Genomic DNA, 14,093 nt, shown 5'->3' on the forward strand with positions numbered 1-14,093 from the left:
AACTTTTTAATAATAATCAATAATAATGATAAACCAGAATTTACAAGCTTCATTGTTTTTGGTATTATTGGCTGAGTTGTGTTTTTGCTTCTTTGTATTAGTCTAAAAAAAACCTTAATTATTTGTGTTTATCTTTCAGAAGCCCGCTTAGAAAAAAATATCATAGCTACTTTTATTTTACTGATAAAGCACTTTATTCAGAGACATCCAATCAATCAGGAAAATCTAATGCATTCACATGGAGTTACAACATTAGGCGCTCTACTGCAGAAGGTAACACAGCTTTATTTCATTCATATATACAGAAATGTTTTAACAAATAGCTGGTTAAGCCATAAGCCGTTCTAAGCTAACATGGTTAGGTTCCTAAATTGCTTCTAAAAATATGTTGAAAACAAAGACTCTTTTCTGTCAGGTTCCAGGCCATTTTATGGATGTGAATGTCCTGATGGCTGTACAGCTACTGATAGAGCAGGTGTCTGTGGAGAAGAACTCGGCACTTCTGCAACAGATGTACCAGTTTCTGCTGTTTGATTTCCGCATCTGGAATCGTGGAGACTTTCCATTTCGAATAGGTGAGACTTTCTTTAAATTCATAGACTAATGAAGGTTGATGTAGAAAAACGTGGCGACTAGAAACCAGGGGAATAAAAAGAGTCCTTTAGTGTGACTTACACTGAAAACAGGCATTGCATAGTGAAGAAAAGGCTTTAGACAACGTATATCAGCGCTTAGTTATAGCTGAGGCGCAAGTACATGGTAAAAACATATAAATCAAGGAACCACCTCCTATACATACTGCGTAGCCACCCCCACATAAACTGAGCAAGAAGCAACAATACATATCTTCATATTGGCATTATAAGCATTAATTAAAGTTTTATAAAATTACTTGGTGTCCAACCTGTAATTTAGACCTAGTGGGTAACATCTTCATTAAACATATCCATACCTGCATAAAAATGTAAATGATTAATTATGCAACTTGTTCTGGTTATATGAGAGGGTCTACCTGATTTGATAAGGGCGGGTCCTGGGTTTGTATATTTTTAATGGGCAGTTCTCTATATGTCGTGTCAAAGGGTCCCACTGGCCTAAATTGTATAGGCAATAGCCTTGTAATCTCTATTTTTAAGGATTGAAAAAAGCAAGGAAAGCAGGGGATGCTGGTCTGTAGTGCCGCTCCTGGGTCCCTCTGGCAGAAGCTGGATGACATTTTTGGCTGGAATCTGGGTACTTCAGATACCTGGCTTTTCCATCTGCAGCGTCATGGCTCGGCTGAGCAATTGCCCGCTTAGCCAGTCAGTGACCGGAGCAGTGTCCTGTCCCGGTCACTGATTGGCTGAGTGAGCAGTCGATCACCCAGGTATGTGATGTTGCAGCTGGAACATCTGCAGGTGGCCAGTGGCTGTCAATGGGACCCAGGAGTGGCATTACAGACAAGGGGACAAGTAGGAATACTTTATTTTTCTGCGCCCCCTGGCTTTGTTTTTTATTTATTATTTTTTCATGGGACGTCTTCTATAATCCAATGCAATGAAGGAGTGTTTTTTATTCTTCTGGTTGCTGGACATTATATATTTTATATGCTAGTATCTTCTGCGGGGCATCTACCCAGGTCCATGCAATGGAACATCATACTGGAATCTTCTTTATTGACATTAGGAGAAAACATACAATTTTTTCTTTTAATAAATGTTTATCTATTAAACTCTATTTAATATGTACAGATAGCAATCCTGTTCTGTAGTGAACAGGATCACTAATAGAAACTAATTATCAAAGATACAGTACATACAGAATCTTGTTAGAACACATTGCTTTTTTATTTTATTTTTAACAATAGCAATATATTTCACAAGTGGTGAACACCAGTGTGTCATCACTCACATCAGTCTCTGTCCTTATGCGGGCTAGCAAGCTAAATTCCTTATTAACTATCAGCAGGGCAGACCTACACAAACAAAAGGAGAACTTAATAGCTCCATGCAGATGTTGTGGCACAACCTTGTGCAGTAGACTTCTGCAGTGTTGCTTGGGCCACTGCTTGGAGCTTGTTTTTTTATTAATTTTTTTTTCTTCAAAGTTTGGGCATTGATGGGGAAAGTTATGCAACTCTGTAAAAGTCCATAACCGCTCAGAAGCGGTTTTCAAGAGCTTTTTTTCAAAAGCTTTTCAAGAGTTGTTCATCCCCAGAAAAAGTATACATTTGGCACAGAGCGACATAAAAGAAAGTCATCCTCATCTGCCCTGATCCCCTGCAGCTGTCATTCTGAAGCTTCCATTCTTTACATTTTTTTTTCTGGTTCTTGTGACCGAGGAACTGCCCGCTTAGCCATTCACTGACCGGAGTGAGTCACTGCTGGAGCTAGTGATTTGCTAAATAAGCAGTCCTGTAGGGTCACTGTGTCACAGAAGCCAGAAAGCAGCACCAAGAGTGTCGGAACAGCAGTTTATGTTTGGTTTAGGAAAGGCTAGTATGACCTCTCATTTTTTCACTCTAAATTATACTTTTTTTCTAGGCTTGGACAACCCCTTTAACACCTCCCTTTTTTGTATCTATAGGTCACATACAATACTTGTCAACCATCATCAAGGATAGCAGAAAACTTTTCCGCAAAAAGTATGGTGTTCAGTTTTTGTTGGATACTCTCCGAATATATTACAGGTATGAAACAATATTTCGAAATGTATTTGGTAGGGCAAAGGCAGCCTGACTGCAAATATGGTGTAGCCACTGATGCTTATTTACACATTCAGGGGATCCCAGTATGAACCATGGCAATCCAGAGGTTTAATTTTCAGGAAAGAGTCAATTATATAAAGATCCATATTAATTACAGTAAATAGTTGTAAGCATCAGTCTGTCTATCTTCATCTGTCATGTAAGGATGTGACTCCATCCTTGATCCTTTATTAAAGGACAAGTGCCATGAAAAACTTTTTCCCAGTAATTGAAGCACATTACAAAGTTATATAACAGAACAACAAGAAGAAAACGTCCCACCAACTTGTAACTGCCTACTATCAGAGTCTGTACTCCAAAGTGTACACCTGTTTACACTTAGGGGATTAGAAGAAAGAAAAAGAGCATGGAGAAGACTACAATGATTGTAGGTACTAGATAAACAATTTATAAACAATTAATAAAATCACAAGCAATAAATATATAATACAAACTTTCTAAAAAAGGAAAAAACCTAAATGTCCCAAGATGAATAGCTGCGATCATAGGCTGGTATTGTGAATGCCGATCTTACTCACAGTTCATTATGCTATCTGGCCGGATAAACAGCTAATGTTCACAGAGTCTAGTCCATGAGAATGGAGCAACCAGATGGTGTAATCCTCAGCGTGTGATCTTCCGGACGTGATATCCGCACGTGATATAATTGGTTGTCTTGGACGTAGAAAGACTCCCAGCAGAGTCGTACTAGGATCGCAGTTAGAGTAGATTAGATGGATGTATGATGGGGATAGTTGTCCACCGAATTGTGTTGTGCTAGACGCGTTTCGGAAACTCTTTCCATCCTCAGTAGCGAAATGGTTAATTCATTATTACAGGAGACAATTTATAGTAACAAAAAAGAAGAGAAAAGGAAAAATGTTAAAAAGTGGATGGATGGTTTTGGCCTGGGTCTTTTGGTGTGTTCTAAAGCCCGGATCCTGTCTGTTCAACTGGAGCTCACATCTAAAAATTAATTAATCCATATAGTAAAACAAATAAGTCAATCAATATAACATAACAGTAATCTAATCCACAGAAAACTCATAAATACAATAATAAATAGTCTAAAACGCAAAAACGTAAAAAACGCATATAAAACGCATCAAAAACGCATATTGTGTGAATATAGTCCAAAAGCATAATTTACTAAAATCATTAATCTTTGTGCAAATTAATACAAATAATCCAACAGAGGACACATCATGGTGCTGATAATCAGCCTGACACATGACGTGTCATCTAATCTGGAATAAATATATACATATTTTAAAGAAAACCAAAAATCTCAAGGTCTGAGTTGAGACCATGAGGAACCAATGACTGAAATTCATAGATAGTCTTAGATTCTGATTGGGACATTTTCGTGATGTGATTGCCACCTCGCCAGTTCCTTTTAACTGTAAATAGAGCAGAAAATGACAGGCCTGTTGGGTCTTGGTTATGACATTTCTTGAAATGTGCAGATAGTGAGTGATTCTCAAAACCAATTCTAATATTTCTGACGTGTTCTGCTATTCTTGTTTTGAGAGGCCTGATCGTCCTTCCAATATATTGCTTGCCACACGGACAAGTTATAATGTAAATGACTGATTGGCTGTTACAAGTTAATAATTCTGTTATAGGTAATTGGAAGTCATTTGTGGCTGATTTCACCATCTTAGTACACTTCAGGAAGCTAGTAGTTCTACAGCTACTGCATCTACCGCATCTAAAAAAGCCCTTCAATGTTAGCCATGATTCCGATCGTATAATAGGTTGACTCATTCTCTTAGTGGTTGGGGCGACTTTTAGGCCAATGTTAGGGGCTCTTGTGTATACTATTGGAGCTTTGGCAGGAAGAAAATCTGCCAGGATTTTATCCTCCTTCAACAATGGCCAATATTTTTGTACAATCTTCTCTACCTGTTTATATTGGGCATTAAATGGCAGAACAAGTTTAGCTGAACTCGTCGTTGTCGGTGGTATCACTTCTTTTTCTAAGAAAAAGGTCTTTCTATCCATCTGTCTTGCTATATCTAAAGACTTAGTGAGTAGTTTGTCTGGATATGATTTTTCTTTAAAATCTTTAGTAAGTTGTATTGCTTCATTTTCAAACTCACTAAGTCTAGTACAGTTGCGTCTAATTCTTTTGTACTGGCCCAATGGTACATTTAGTAACCATCTGGGCAGATGGCAGCTTGAGTGAAGAATATATGAATTTCTTGCCATTGGCTTTTTGAAAGTAGTACACTCTAATCCATCATTCACCACCGACACTTGCAGATCTAGGAATTCTATTGAGGTGTCACTAATTGTTGAAGTGAATGTTAAATTAAATATATTCTCATTCAATTCCAAAATAAAGACATCTAGATCTTCTCTGCTGCCCCTCCACACGACCACTATGTCGTCAATATAACGTTTCCATAGGACCAGGTCCCCCCCCAGTTTGGGTCGTATGATGTTATGTTCCCAAAATGCCATAAATAAATTGGCATAACTGGGGGCGAACCTGGTCCCCATGGTCGTTCCAACGATCTGAAGATAAAAATTATCGTTAAAATTGAAATAATTGTGTTTTAATATAAATTGTATACTTTCTAGTAAAAAACCAATCTGAGTACCACATAATTGTTTCTCTTCCATTAGTGCAAAACATACTGCTAGGAGACCCAAATCATGTTCTATCACTGTATACAGTGAACTGACGTCAAGTGTACACAATATCCATCCTTTCTGCCACTCAATATTTTCAATGATCTTAATTGTGTCCGTAGTATCCTTCAAGTATGAGGGGACTTTTTTAACATAAGGTTGTAAAAATTCATCCACATATTGTGACAGATTGGTGGTAAGTGAACCAATCCCCGAAATAATGGGGCGGCCCGGGGGTTCTGTAGGATGCTTATGAATTTTGGGGAGTATATAAAATAAAGGGATCTTTTTATTTGTGCCCATGATAAAATCATATTCTGATTTGGATAAGATTTTCTCATCTAGTGCTCTAGAACAAAGTGTTTGTAATTCTTTAGTAAAAATGTGTGTAGGATCTATGGCAAGTTTCTTATATGTTGTGTTATCGTTTAGTTGACGATTACATTCATTTAGATATTTTTCTTGTTCTAAAATAACAATAGCTCCCCCCTTGTCCGCTGGCCGGATTACTATATTGTTGTTACTTTGTAATTCTTTCATGGCTTTAAATTCTTGTTTATTCAAATTAGGTAAGTGTTTATTTGGTTTAAGTTTTCTAATGTCATTTTCAACAGCATGTCTAAATGCACTTATTTCACCTCCAATTTCTTGTCTGGGAAAGAACATAGATTTATGTTTTATATTTGAATGTTTATAGTTGTCATCTTCAATTCTAATGGGTACTCATTCTTTTTTGGTAAAATATTTTTGTAGGCACAATGTTCTTATATATTTTTCTATGCCTACATATGTATCAAATTTATTTAGGCCTTGACTAGGTGCAAACTTAAGTCCCTTATCTAACAATGACATTTGTTCTTTAGTAAGAATAGTAGTGGATAAATTAATGATTGTTGGTTCTGTATCCTTCGATTCTGTCATTAATGATCCCTCTTGTTTGTTTTCTTCCTCTGTGACAGTGGATCCTCTAACTGTATTAATTCTCCGTTGTCTTCTACCTCTTCTATTTCTAGTCCTCTTTTTTTTGGTCTCACAGAAATTTGGATTGGGCTGGTGTATCCTTGGTATGTCTGTGGTCTTCTTTCCGGTACTGGTGGTGATTCTCTCAATCTCGATATTGGTTGTGTCTGTTGTTGTGTCTTTGAATATGAATAGTTCTTGGTCTGTACTGGCTGCCGTGTGTATGTTCCTTTCGTAGAGTTGTAGTTCTGATTGCTGTATTGTTGCGCTGTTACGTACTGACTTTTGTACTGTGGTCTGGTGTGATGGTAATGAGATTTTGTGTGATTGGTAGGGTAATATTTGGTCTTCTGCGGACTGGGAGATAATGGTCGTCTTTCTAAAAAATGTTTGTTATTGTGATTATTTCTAAAATTATTCCTATTGTATTCTTCTTTATGTGATGGGGGATAATCAAATTTATAATTTTTCTGCTGTTGATTACTATGTTGATCTTGATATAATGAATTTTGGAACTTTTTATATTTCCTAGATATTATTTCATGTTCTAATTGATTCAAAGAGTTACAAATAGCATTTTGATATCTAAAATACTCCTCATTTTTGTCAAATGTATCTATTTTTATCTTTAGCGTATTGAGTTCTTTCTCCAAATCTTTTAAGATTTCTCTCCTTCTCTCTATAATAATCTGTGTTAGAGCGATAGATTGTGTGTTCAGAAATTGAAACCATTTTTTGTCAAACTCAGAGTTCGACAAATCGGGTGCTGGTAGTTTATGTAGTGTAAGGCCTTTGGGGGTGAAAACTGCTTCTACATATTGTGTCAAAGAGCGTATTTCCCAATGTTGTTTAAGTGTTTTGTGTAATGTTGTTTCTAGTCTCCTAAAATAATGAGAGATATTTTCTACTGTTTCACTATGGGACAACTCTACCGTGTCAGTATGATTAAATTGGAATTGTTTAATTTTCTTTTTTTTTCTTTTTCTTTTCTTTTTGGGCAAAACATTCCCACATATTCATATTCATAGACATAGTATCAGTTCAATGCGGTACGCTTAGGTGTAAGTTTTGGCCAAAAAGAAAAGAAAATTAAACAATTCCAATTTAATCATACTGACACGGTAGAGTTGTCCCATAGTGAAACAGTAGAAAATATCTCTCATTATTTTAGGAGACTAGAAACAACATTACACAAAACACTTAAACAACATTGGGAAATACGCTCTTTTTAACACAATATGTAGAAGCAGGTTTCACCCCCAAAGGCCTTACACTACATAAACTACCAGCACCCGATTTGTCGAACTCTGAGTTTGACAAAAAATGGTTTCAATTTCTGAACACACAATCTATCGCTCTAACACAGATTATTATAGAGAGAAGGAGAGAAATCTTAAAAGATTTGGAGAAAGAACTCAATACGCTAAAGATAAAAATAGATACATTTGACAAAAATGAGGAGTATTTTAGATATCAAAATGCTATTTGTAACTCTTTGAATCAATTAGAACATGAAATAATATCTAGGAAATATAAAAAGTTCCAAAATTCATTATATCAAGATCAACATAGTAATCAACAGCAGAAAAATTATAAATTTGATTATCCCCCATCACATAAAGAAGAATACAATAGGAATAATTTTAGAAATAATCACAATAACAAACATTTTTTAGAAAGACGACCATTATCTCCCAGTCCGCAGAAGACCAAATATTACCCTACCAATCACACAAAATCTCATTACCATCACACCAGACCACAGTACAAAAGTCAGTACGTAACAGCGCAACAATACAGCAATCAGAACTACAACTCTACGAAAGGAACATACACACGGCAGCCAGTACAGACCAAGAACTATTCATATTCAAAGACACAACAACAGACACAACCAATATCGAGATTGAGAGAATCACCACCAGTACCGGAAAGAAGACCACAGACATACCAAGGATACACCAGCCCAATCCAAATTTCTGTGAGACCAAAAAAAGAAGAGGACTAGAAATAGAAGAGGTAGAAGACAACGGAGAATTAATACAGTTAGAGGATCCACTGTCACAGAGGAAGAAAACAAACAAGAGGGATCATTAATGACAGAATCGAAGGATACAGAACCAGCAATCATTAATTTATCCACTACTATTCTTACTAAAGAACAAATGTCATTGTTAGATAAGGGACTTAAGTTTGCACCTAGTCAAGGCCTAAATAAATTTGATACATATGTAGGCATAGAAAAATATATAAGAAAATTGTGCCTACAAAAATATTTTACCAAAAAAGAATCAGTACCCATTAGAATTGAAGATGACAACTATAAACATTCAAATATAAAACATAAATCTATGTTCTTTCCCAGACAAGAAATTGGAGGTGAAATAAGTGCATTTAGACATGCTGTTGAAAATGACATTAGAAAACTTAAACCAAATAAACACTTACCTAATTTGAATAAACAAGAATTTAAAGCCATGAAAGAATTACAAAGTAACAACAACATAGTAATCCGGCCAGCGGACAAGGGGGGAGCTATTGTTATTTTAGAACAAGAAAAATATCTAAATGAATGTAATCGTCAACTAAACGATAACACAACATATAAGAAACTTGCCATAGATCCTACACACATTTTTACTAAAGAATTACAAACACTTTGTTCTAGAGCACTAGATGAGAAAATCTTATCCAAATCAGAATATGATTTTATCATGGGCACAAATAAAAAGATCCCTTTATTTTATATACTCCCCAAAATTCATAAGCATCCTACAGAACCCCCGGGCCGCCCCATTATTTCGGGGATTGGTTCACTTACCACCAATCTGTCACAATATGTGGATGAATTTTTACAACCTTATGTTAAAAAAGTCCCCTCATACTTGAAGGATACTACGGACACAATTAAGATCATTGAAAATATTGAGTGGCAGAAAGGATGGATATTGTGTACACTTGACGTCAGTTCACTGTATACAGTGATAGAACATGATTTGGGTCTCCTAGCAGTATGTTTTGCACTAATGGAAGAGAAACAATTATGTGGTACTCAGATTGTTTTTTTACTAGAAAGTATACAATTTATATTAAAACACAATTATTTCAATTTTAACGATAATTTTTATCTTCAGATCGTTGGAACGGCCATGGGGACCAGGTTCGCCCCCAGCTATGCCAATTTATTTATGGCATTTTGGGAACATAACATCATACGACCCAAACTGGGGGGGGACCTGGTCCTATGGAAACGTTATATTGACGACATAGTGGTCGTGTGGAGGGGCAGCAGAGAAGATCTAGATGTCCTTATTTTGGAATTGAATGAGAATATATTTAATTTAACATTCACTCCAACAATTAGTGACACCTCAATAGAATTCCTAGATCTGCAAGTGTCGGTGGTGAATGATGGATTAGAGTGTACTACTTTCAAAAAGCCAATGGCAAGAAATTCATATATTCTTCACTCAAGCTGCCATCTGCCCAGATGGTTACTAAATGTACCATTGGGCCAGTACAAAAGAATTAGACGCAACTGTACTAGACTTAGTGAGTTTGAAAATGAAGCAATACAACTTACTAAAGATTTTAAAGAAAAATCATATCCAGATAAACTACTCACTAAGTCTTTAGATATAGCAAGACAGATGGATAGAAAGACCTTTTTCTTAGAAAAAGAAGTGATACCACCGACAACGACGAGTTCAGCTAAACTTGTTCTGCCATTTAATGCCCAATATAAACAGGTAGAGAAGATTGTACAAAAATATTGGCCATTCTTGAAGGAGGATAAAATCCTGGCAGATTTTCTTCCTGCCAAAGCTCCAATAGTATACACAAGAGCCCCTAACATTGGCCTAAAAGTCGCCCCAACCACTAAGAGAATGAGTCAACCTATTATACGATCGGAATCATGGCTAACATTGAAGGGCTTTTTTAGATGCGGTAGATGCAGTAGCTGTAGAACTACTAGCTTCCTGAAGTGTACTAAGATGGTGAAATCAGCCACAAATGACTTCCAATTACCTATAACAGAATTATTAACTTGTAACAGCCAATCAGTCATTTACATTATAACTTGTCCGTGTGGCAAGCAATATATTGGAAGGACGATCAGGCCTCTCAAAACAAGAATAGCAGAACACGTCAGAAATATTAGAATTGGTTTTGAGAATCACTCACTATCTGCACATTTCAAGAAATGTCATAACCAAGACCCAACAGGCCTGTCATTTTCTGCTCTATTTACAGTTAAAAGGAACTGGCAAGGTGGCAATCACATCACGAAAATGTCCCAATCAGAATCTAAGACTATCTATGAATTTCAGTCATTGGTTCCTCATGGTCTCAACTCAGACCTTGAGATTTTTGGTTTTCTTTAAAATATGTATATATTTATTCCAGATTAGATGACACGTCATGTGTCAGGCTGATTATCAGCACCATGATGTGTCCTCTGTTGGATTATTTGTATTAATTTGCACAAAGATTAATGATTTTAGTAAATTATGCTTTTGGACTATATTCACACAATATGCGTTTTTGATGCGTTTTATATGCGTTTTTTACGTTTTTGCGTTTTAGACTATTATTGTATTTATGAGTTTTCTGTGGATTAGATTACTGTTATGTTATATTGATTGACTTATTTGTTTTACTATATGGATTAATTAATTTTTAGATGTGAGCTCCAGTTGAACAGACAGGATCCGGGCTTTAGAATACACCAAAAGACCCAGGCCAAAACCATCCATCCACTTTTTTACATTTTTCCTTTTCTCTTCTTTTTTGTTACTATAAATTGTCTCCTGTAATAATGAATTAACCATTTCGCTACTGAGGATGGAAAGAGAGTTTCCGAAACGCGTCTAGCACAACACAATTCGGTGGACAACTATCCCCATCATACATCCATCTAATCTACTCTAACTGCGATCCTAGTACGACTCTGCTGGGAGTCTTTCTACGTCCAAGACAACCAATTATATCACGTGCGGATATCACGTGCTGTGGCCACGGCACGGCGTCCGGAAGATCACACGCTGAGGATTACACCATCTGGTTGCTCCATTCTCATGGACTAGACTCTGTGAACATTAGCTGTTTATCCGGCCAGATAGCATAATGAACTGTGAGTAAGATCGGCATTCACAATACCAGCCTATGATCGCAGCTATTCATCTTGGGACATTTAGGTTTTTTCCTTTTTTAGAAAGTTTGTATTATATATTTATTGCTTGTGATTTTATTAATTGTTTATAAATTGTTTATCTAGTACCTACAATCATTGTAGTCTTCTCCATGCTCTTTTTCTCACAAAGTTATATAACTCTGTAATGTGCTTCAATCCCCTATCTGCCTCCCTTCCCTGTCTTTTCCCCCCTCCACCCCCCACCAGGAAGTGTCCTATCTCACACAGACCTGATTACTGCCGTCACCAGGCAGCTCCTTCTTGTGAGGATGAGTCATCAGCAGGAGGGCTGCTCTAGGTCCTGTTACAGCAGCCTCCCCTCCCCCTCCTTGTCAGGTGACTCTGCTTGCTCAGCTTATCTTCTCTAGTGACATGACTCCTTCACTGAGTCCACGGCAGCAGGAGAGAGAGTATGAGAGGAGAGGGGAGCTGCCTATGTGCCAGAGTCAGTCTGAGGGAAGATAAGCAAGTGAGATGTGACAAGTGATGGCTTGCAGTTGTTCAGCCAATGGGAGCTGAGCAAGCCTGTCACCTGACAAGGCAGGGGAGGGGGGAGGCTAGTGTAACAGGAGAAGGAGCTAAGAGAAGAGCTTGGTGACTGTGATGACAGTAATCAGGTCTGTGTGAGTGAGGACACTTCCTGGTGGGGGGTGGAGGGGGGAAAAGACAGGGAAGGGAGGCAGATAGGTGATTGAAGCATATTACAGAGTTATATAACTTTGTAATGTGCTTCAATTACTGGGAAAAAGTTTTTCATGGCACTTGTCCTTTAATGCTGGAGATTAACTGCTGCCAGAATAGTCTAGCAGCAGTTTATGCTCCTATACCCACTAAAAATACATGAGCCAAAGGGAGTAGTTCACTATGATTGGTGGGTGCCTTATACCACTGTTGGTGCTTATACTGTACACAGGTAGACTGTGCATGAAGAACCATGTATTAAATAAATACCACATGATACGGACCGAGTTGGCAAATTATTATTTATCATAATCTGAACAAACTAAATAGCATTTTTTTCTACATTTCTTCCCCAAAAAATTTTTCAAGTGGATATTTAATGTAAATACTCTGAGCTCTGTCTGTTTTTGAACTTTTAGTAAGGAGAACTCCTTGTCTTCAGAGGATTTGGCAACAATAAGGATATCTCTGTTTGGACTTATCAGATACTTTCTCAGCAAAGGTGGCACACACGAAGAGATTCAGAGTGTCATCGGATACATTGCGGCGACCAGTGATGAAGAACAGGTACCTATGTTCTCCCCCCCCCCCCTCTCAGTCTCAAGTGATTGTATTTGTTTCATTGTGTTCTTTCTTTTAGTTATGTGGAATATTGGAAGTTGTACACAACATCTTGAATACTACACCCACTCCAGACCAGCTTTTTCTGCTCCTTTTTGAGCCGGGCAGTGCTGATATTCTTTATGCATTGCTGCTGAATCAGAGGTATTCTGACCGACTGAAAGAACTAGTGTTCAAGGTATGTCACAACTGAAGTAGAGTTGAAAAATACAGAAGATCTATAACAGTTGTATAGTTGTTTTTTCTCCCTAATGCAAATTGTATATAAGCCTCACCAGCACAGGTTACACTGCTTACTGGCTTAACCACAGAACAAAAATTTAGCATATAATAATGAATAGTGATGTTTCTGTTCCCTGCTACCTTACATTATGTCTTGGTTTTAAATTGAAATTCCTTATAACCAGATGGATATTTGCTCCTGCATGCAGTGTATAAATGTCCTGTATAATCTAAATTAAATCTGCATTAATTTTGTGCAGCAACCACATTGCAGATTTTCCCTATAGATTTCATTTGAGAAGTCAAAACCACAAGGAACACACTATAAAGTGGTGTTGCAAATATTGCAACAGTGGTGCTGTGGATTTATCAGGCATTCTTTTGTAAATATCTGCAATAGAAAATCAACACAACAATCCAGATAATTAGGTGCAGATTTGCAAATGTGGATTTTTGTTTGAGATTTATGAAGTTTCCCAAAAATGATGTTTTGACAGATATTAGAACAGATGTTAAATTGCAATAAGGTCTACGAAAAAAGCAAACAGCGAATTCGGCTGAGAGAAGTGGGATACTCTGGGATGGGTTTGCTGGTAAATGATGCTCCTGTCAGTACATTACTCATCAAAGGACTTCTCAATCAGGTGCTTAGGGCAGGTAAGTTTGGCTCATTTCACTCTGTATTACAGATTTGTATTTGGTCTCATAATATCAGTTGTTATCTTTTCTATTTTATAACAATCTTTGGAGTACAGTGATGTCTTGTTATGACTATACTGTGTTTATCTCTCATTCTAAAGTTTAGCTCTCAAGATGATTATGAGGTGGATGAGCATTTATAGGAAAGTTTGTTCCTGATAATCAGCCTATGTAAAAGAGCCATTGATTAGCTGATTATATCTTTTATGTGGCCAATTCTTTTATTACAGATCCTGTTATAAACTACAGAGACCTTCTAGCAGTGGTACACATGTGTTACAAGTTAGATCTCACGGTACGAGTTGCTATCTGCAGAAAGGTGAGTTTTTTACTTTTATATTCCTAGGGACATGA

General features: G+C 37.0%; 1 protein-coding gene across 6 annotated transcripts in view; it reads left to right on the forward strand.

The window, feature by feature from the left end:
* NBEAL1 (neurobeachin like 1) overlaps nt 1–14,093 on the forward strand; it is a 125,302-nt gene that overhangs the window by 71,732 nt on the left and 39,477 nt on the right. For all 6 annotated transcript variants that reach the window (XM_069983363.1, XM_069983362.1, XM_069983365.1 and 3 more), the window contains 7 exons: nt 140–273; nt 416–575; nt 2,566–2,668; nt 12,617–12,764; nt 12,838–12,996; nt 13,538–13,697; nt 13,970–14,058. In XM_069983363.1, coding sequence (XP_069839464.1) covers nt 140–273; nt 416–575; nt 2,566–2,668; nt 12,617–12,764; nt 12,838–12,996; nt 13,538–13,697; nt 13,970–14,058 — 953 coding nt within the window. The remainder of the gene's footprint in view (nt 1–139; nt 274–415; nt 576–2,565; nt 2,669–12,616; nt 12,765–12,837; nt 12,997–13,537; nt 13,698–13,969; nt 14,059–14,093) is intronic.

Source organism: Dendropsophus ebraccatus, chromosome 9, assembly GCF_027789765.1.
Source record: "Dendropsophus ebraccatus isolate aDenEbr1 chromosome 9, aDenEbr1.pat, whole genome shotgun sequence".
NCBI lineage: Eukaryota > Metazoa > Chordata > Amphibia > Anura > Hylidae > Dendropsophus > Dendropsophus ebraccatus.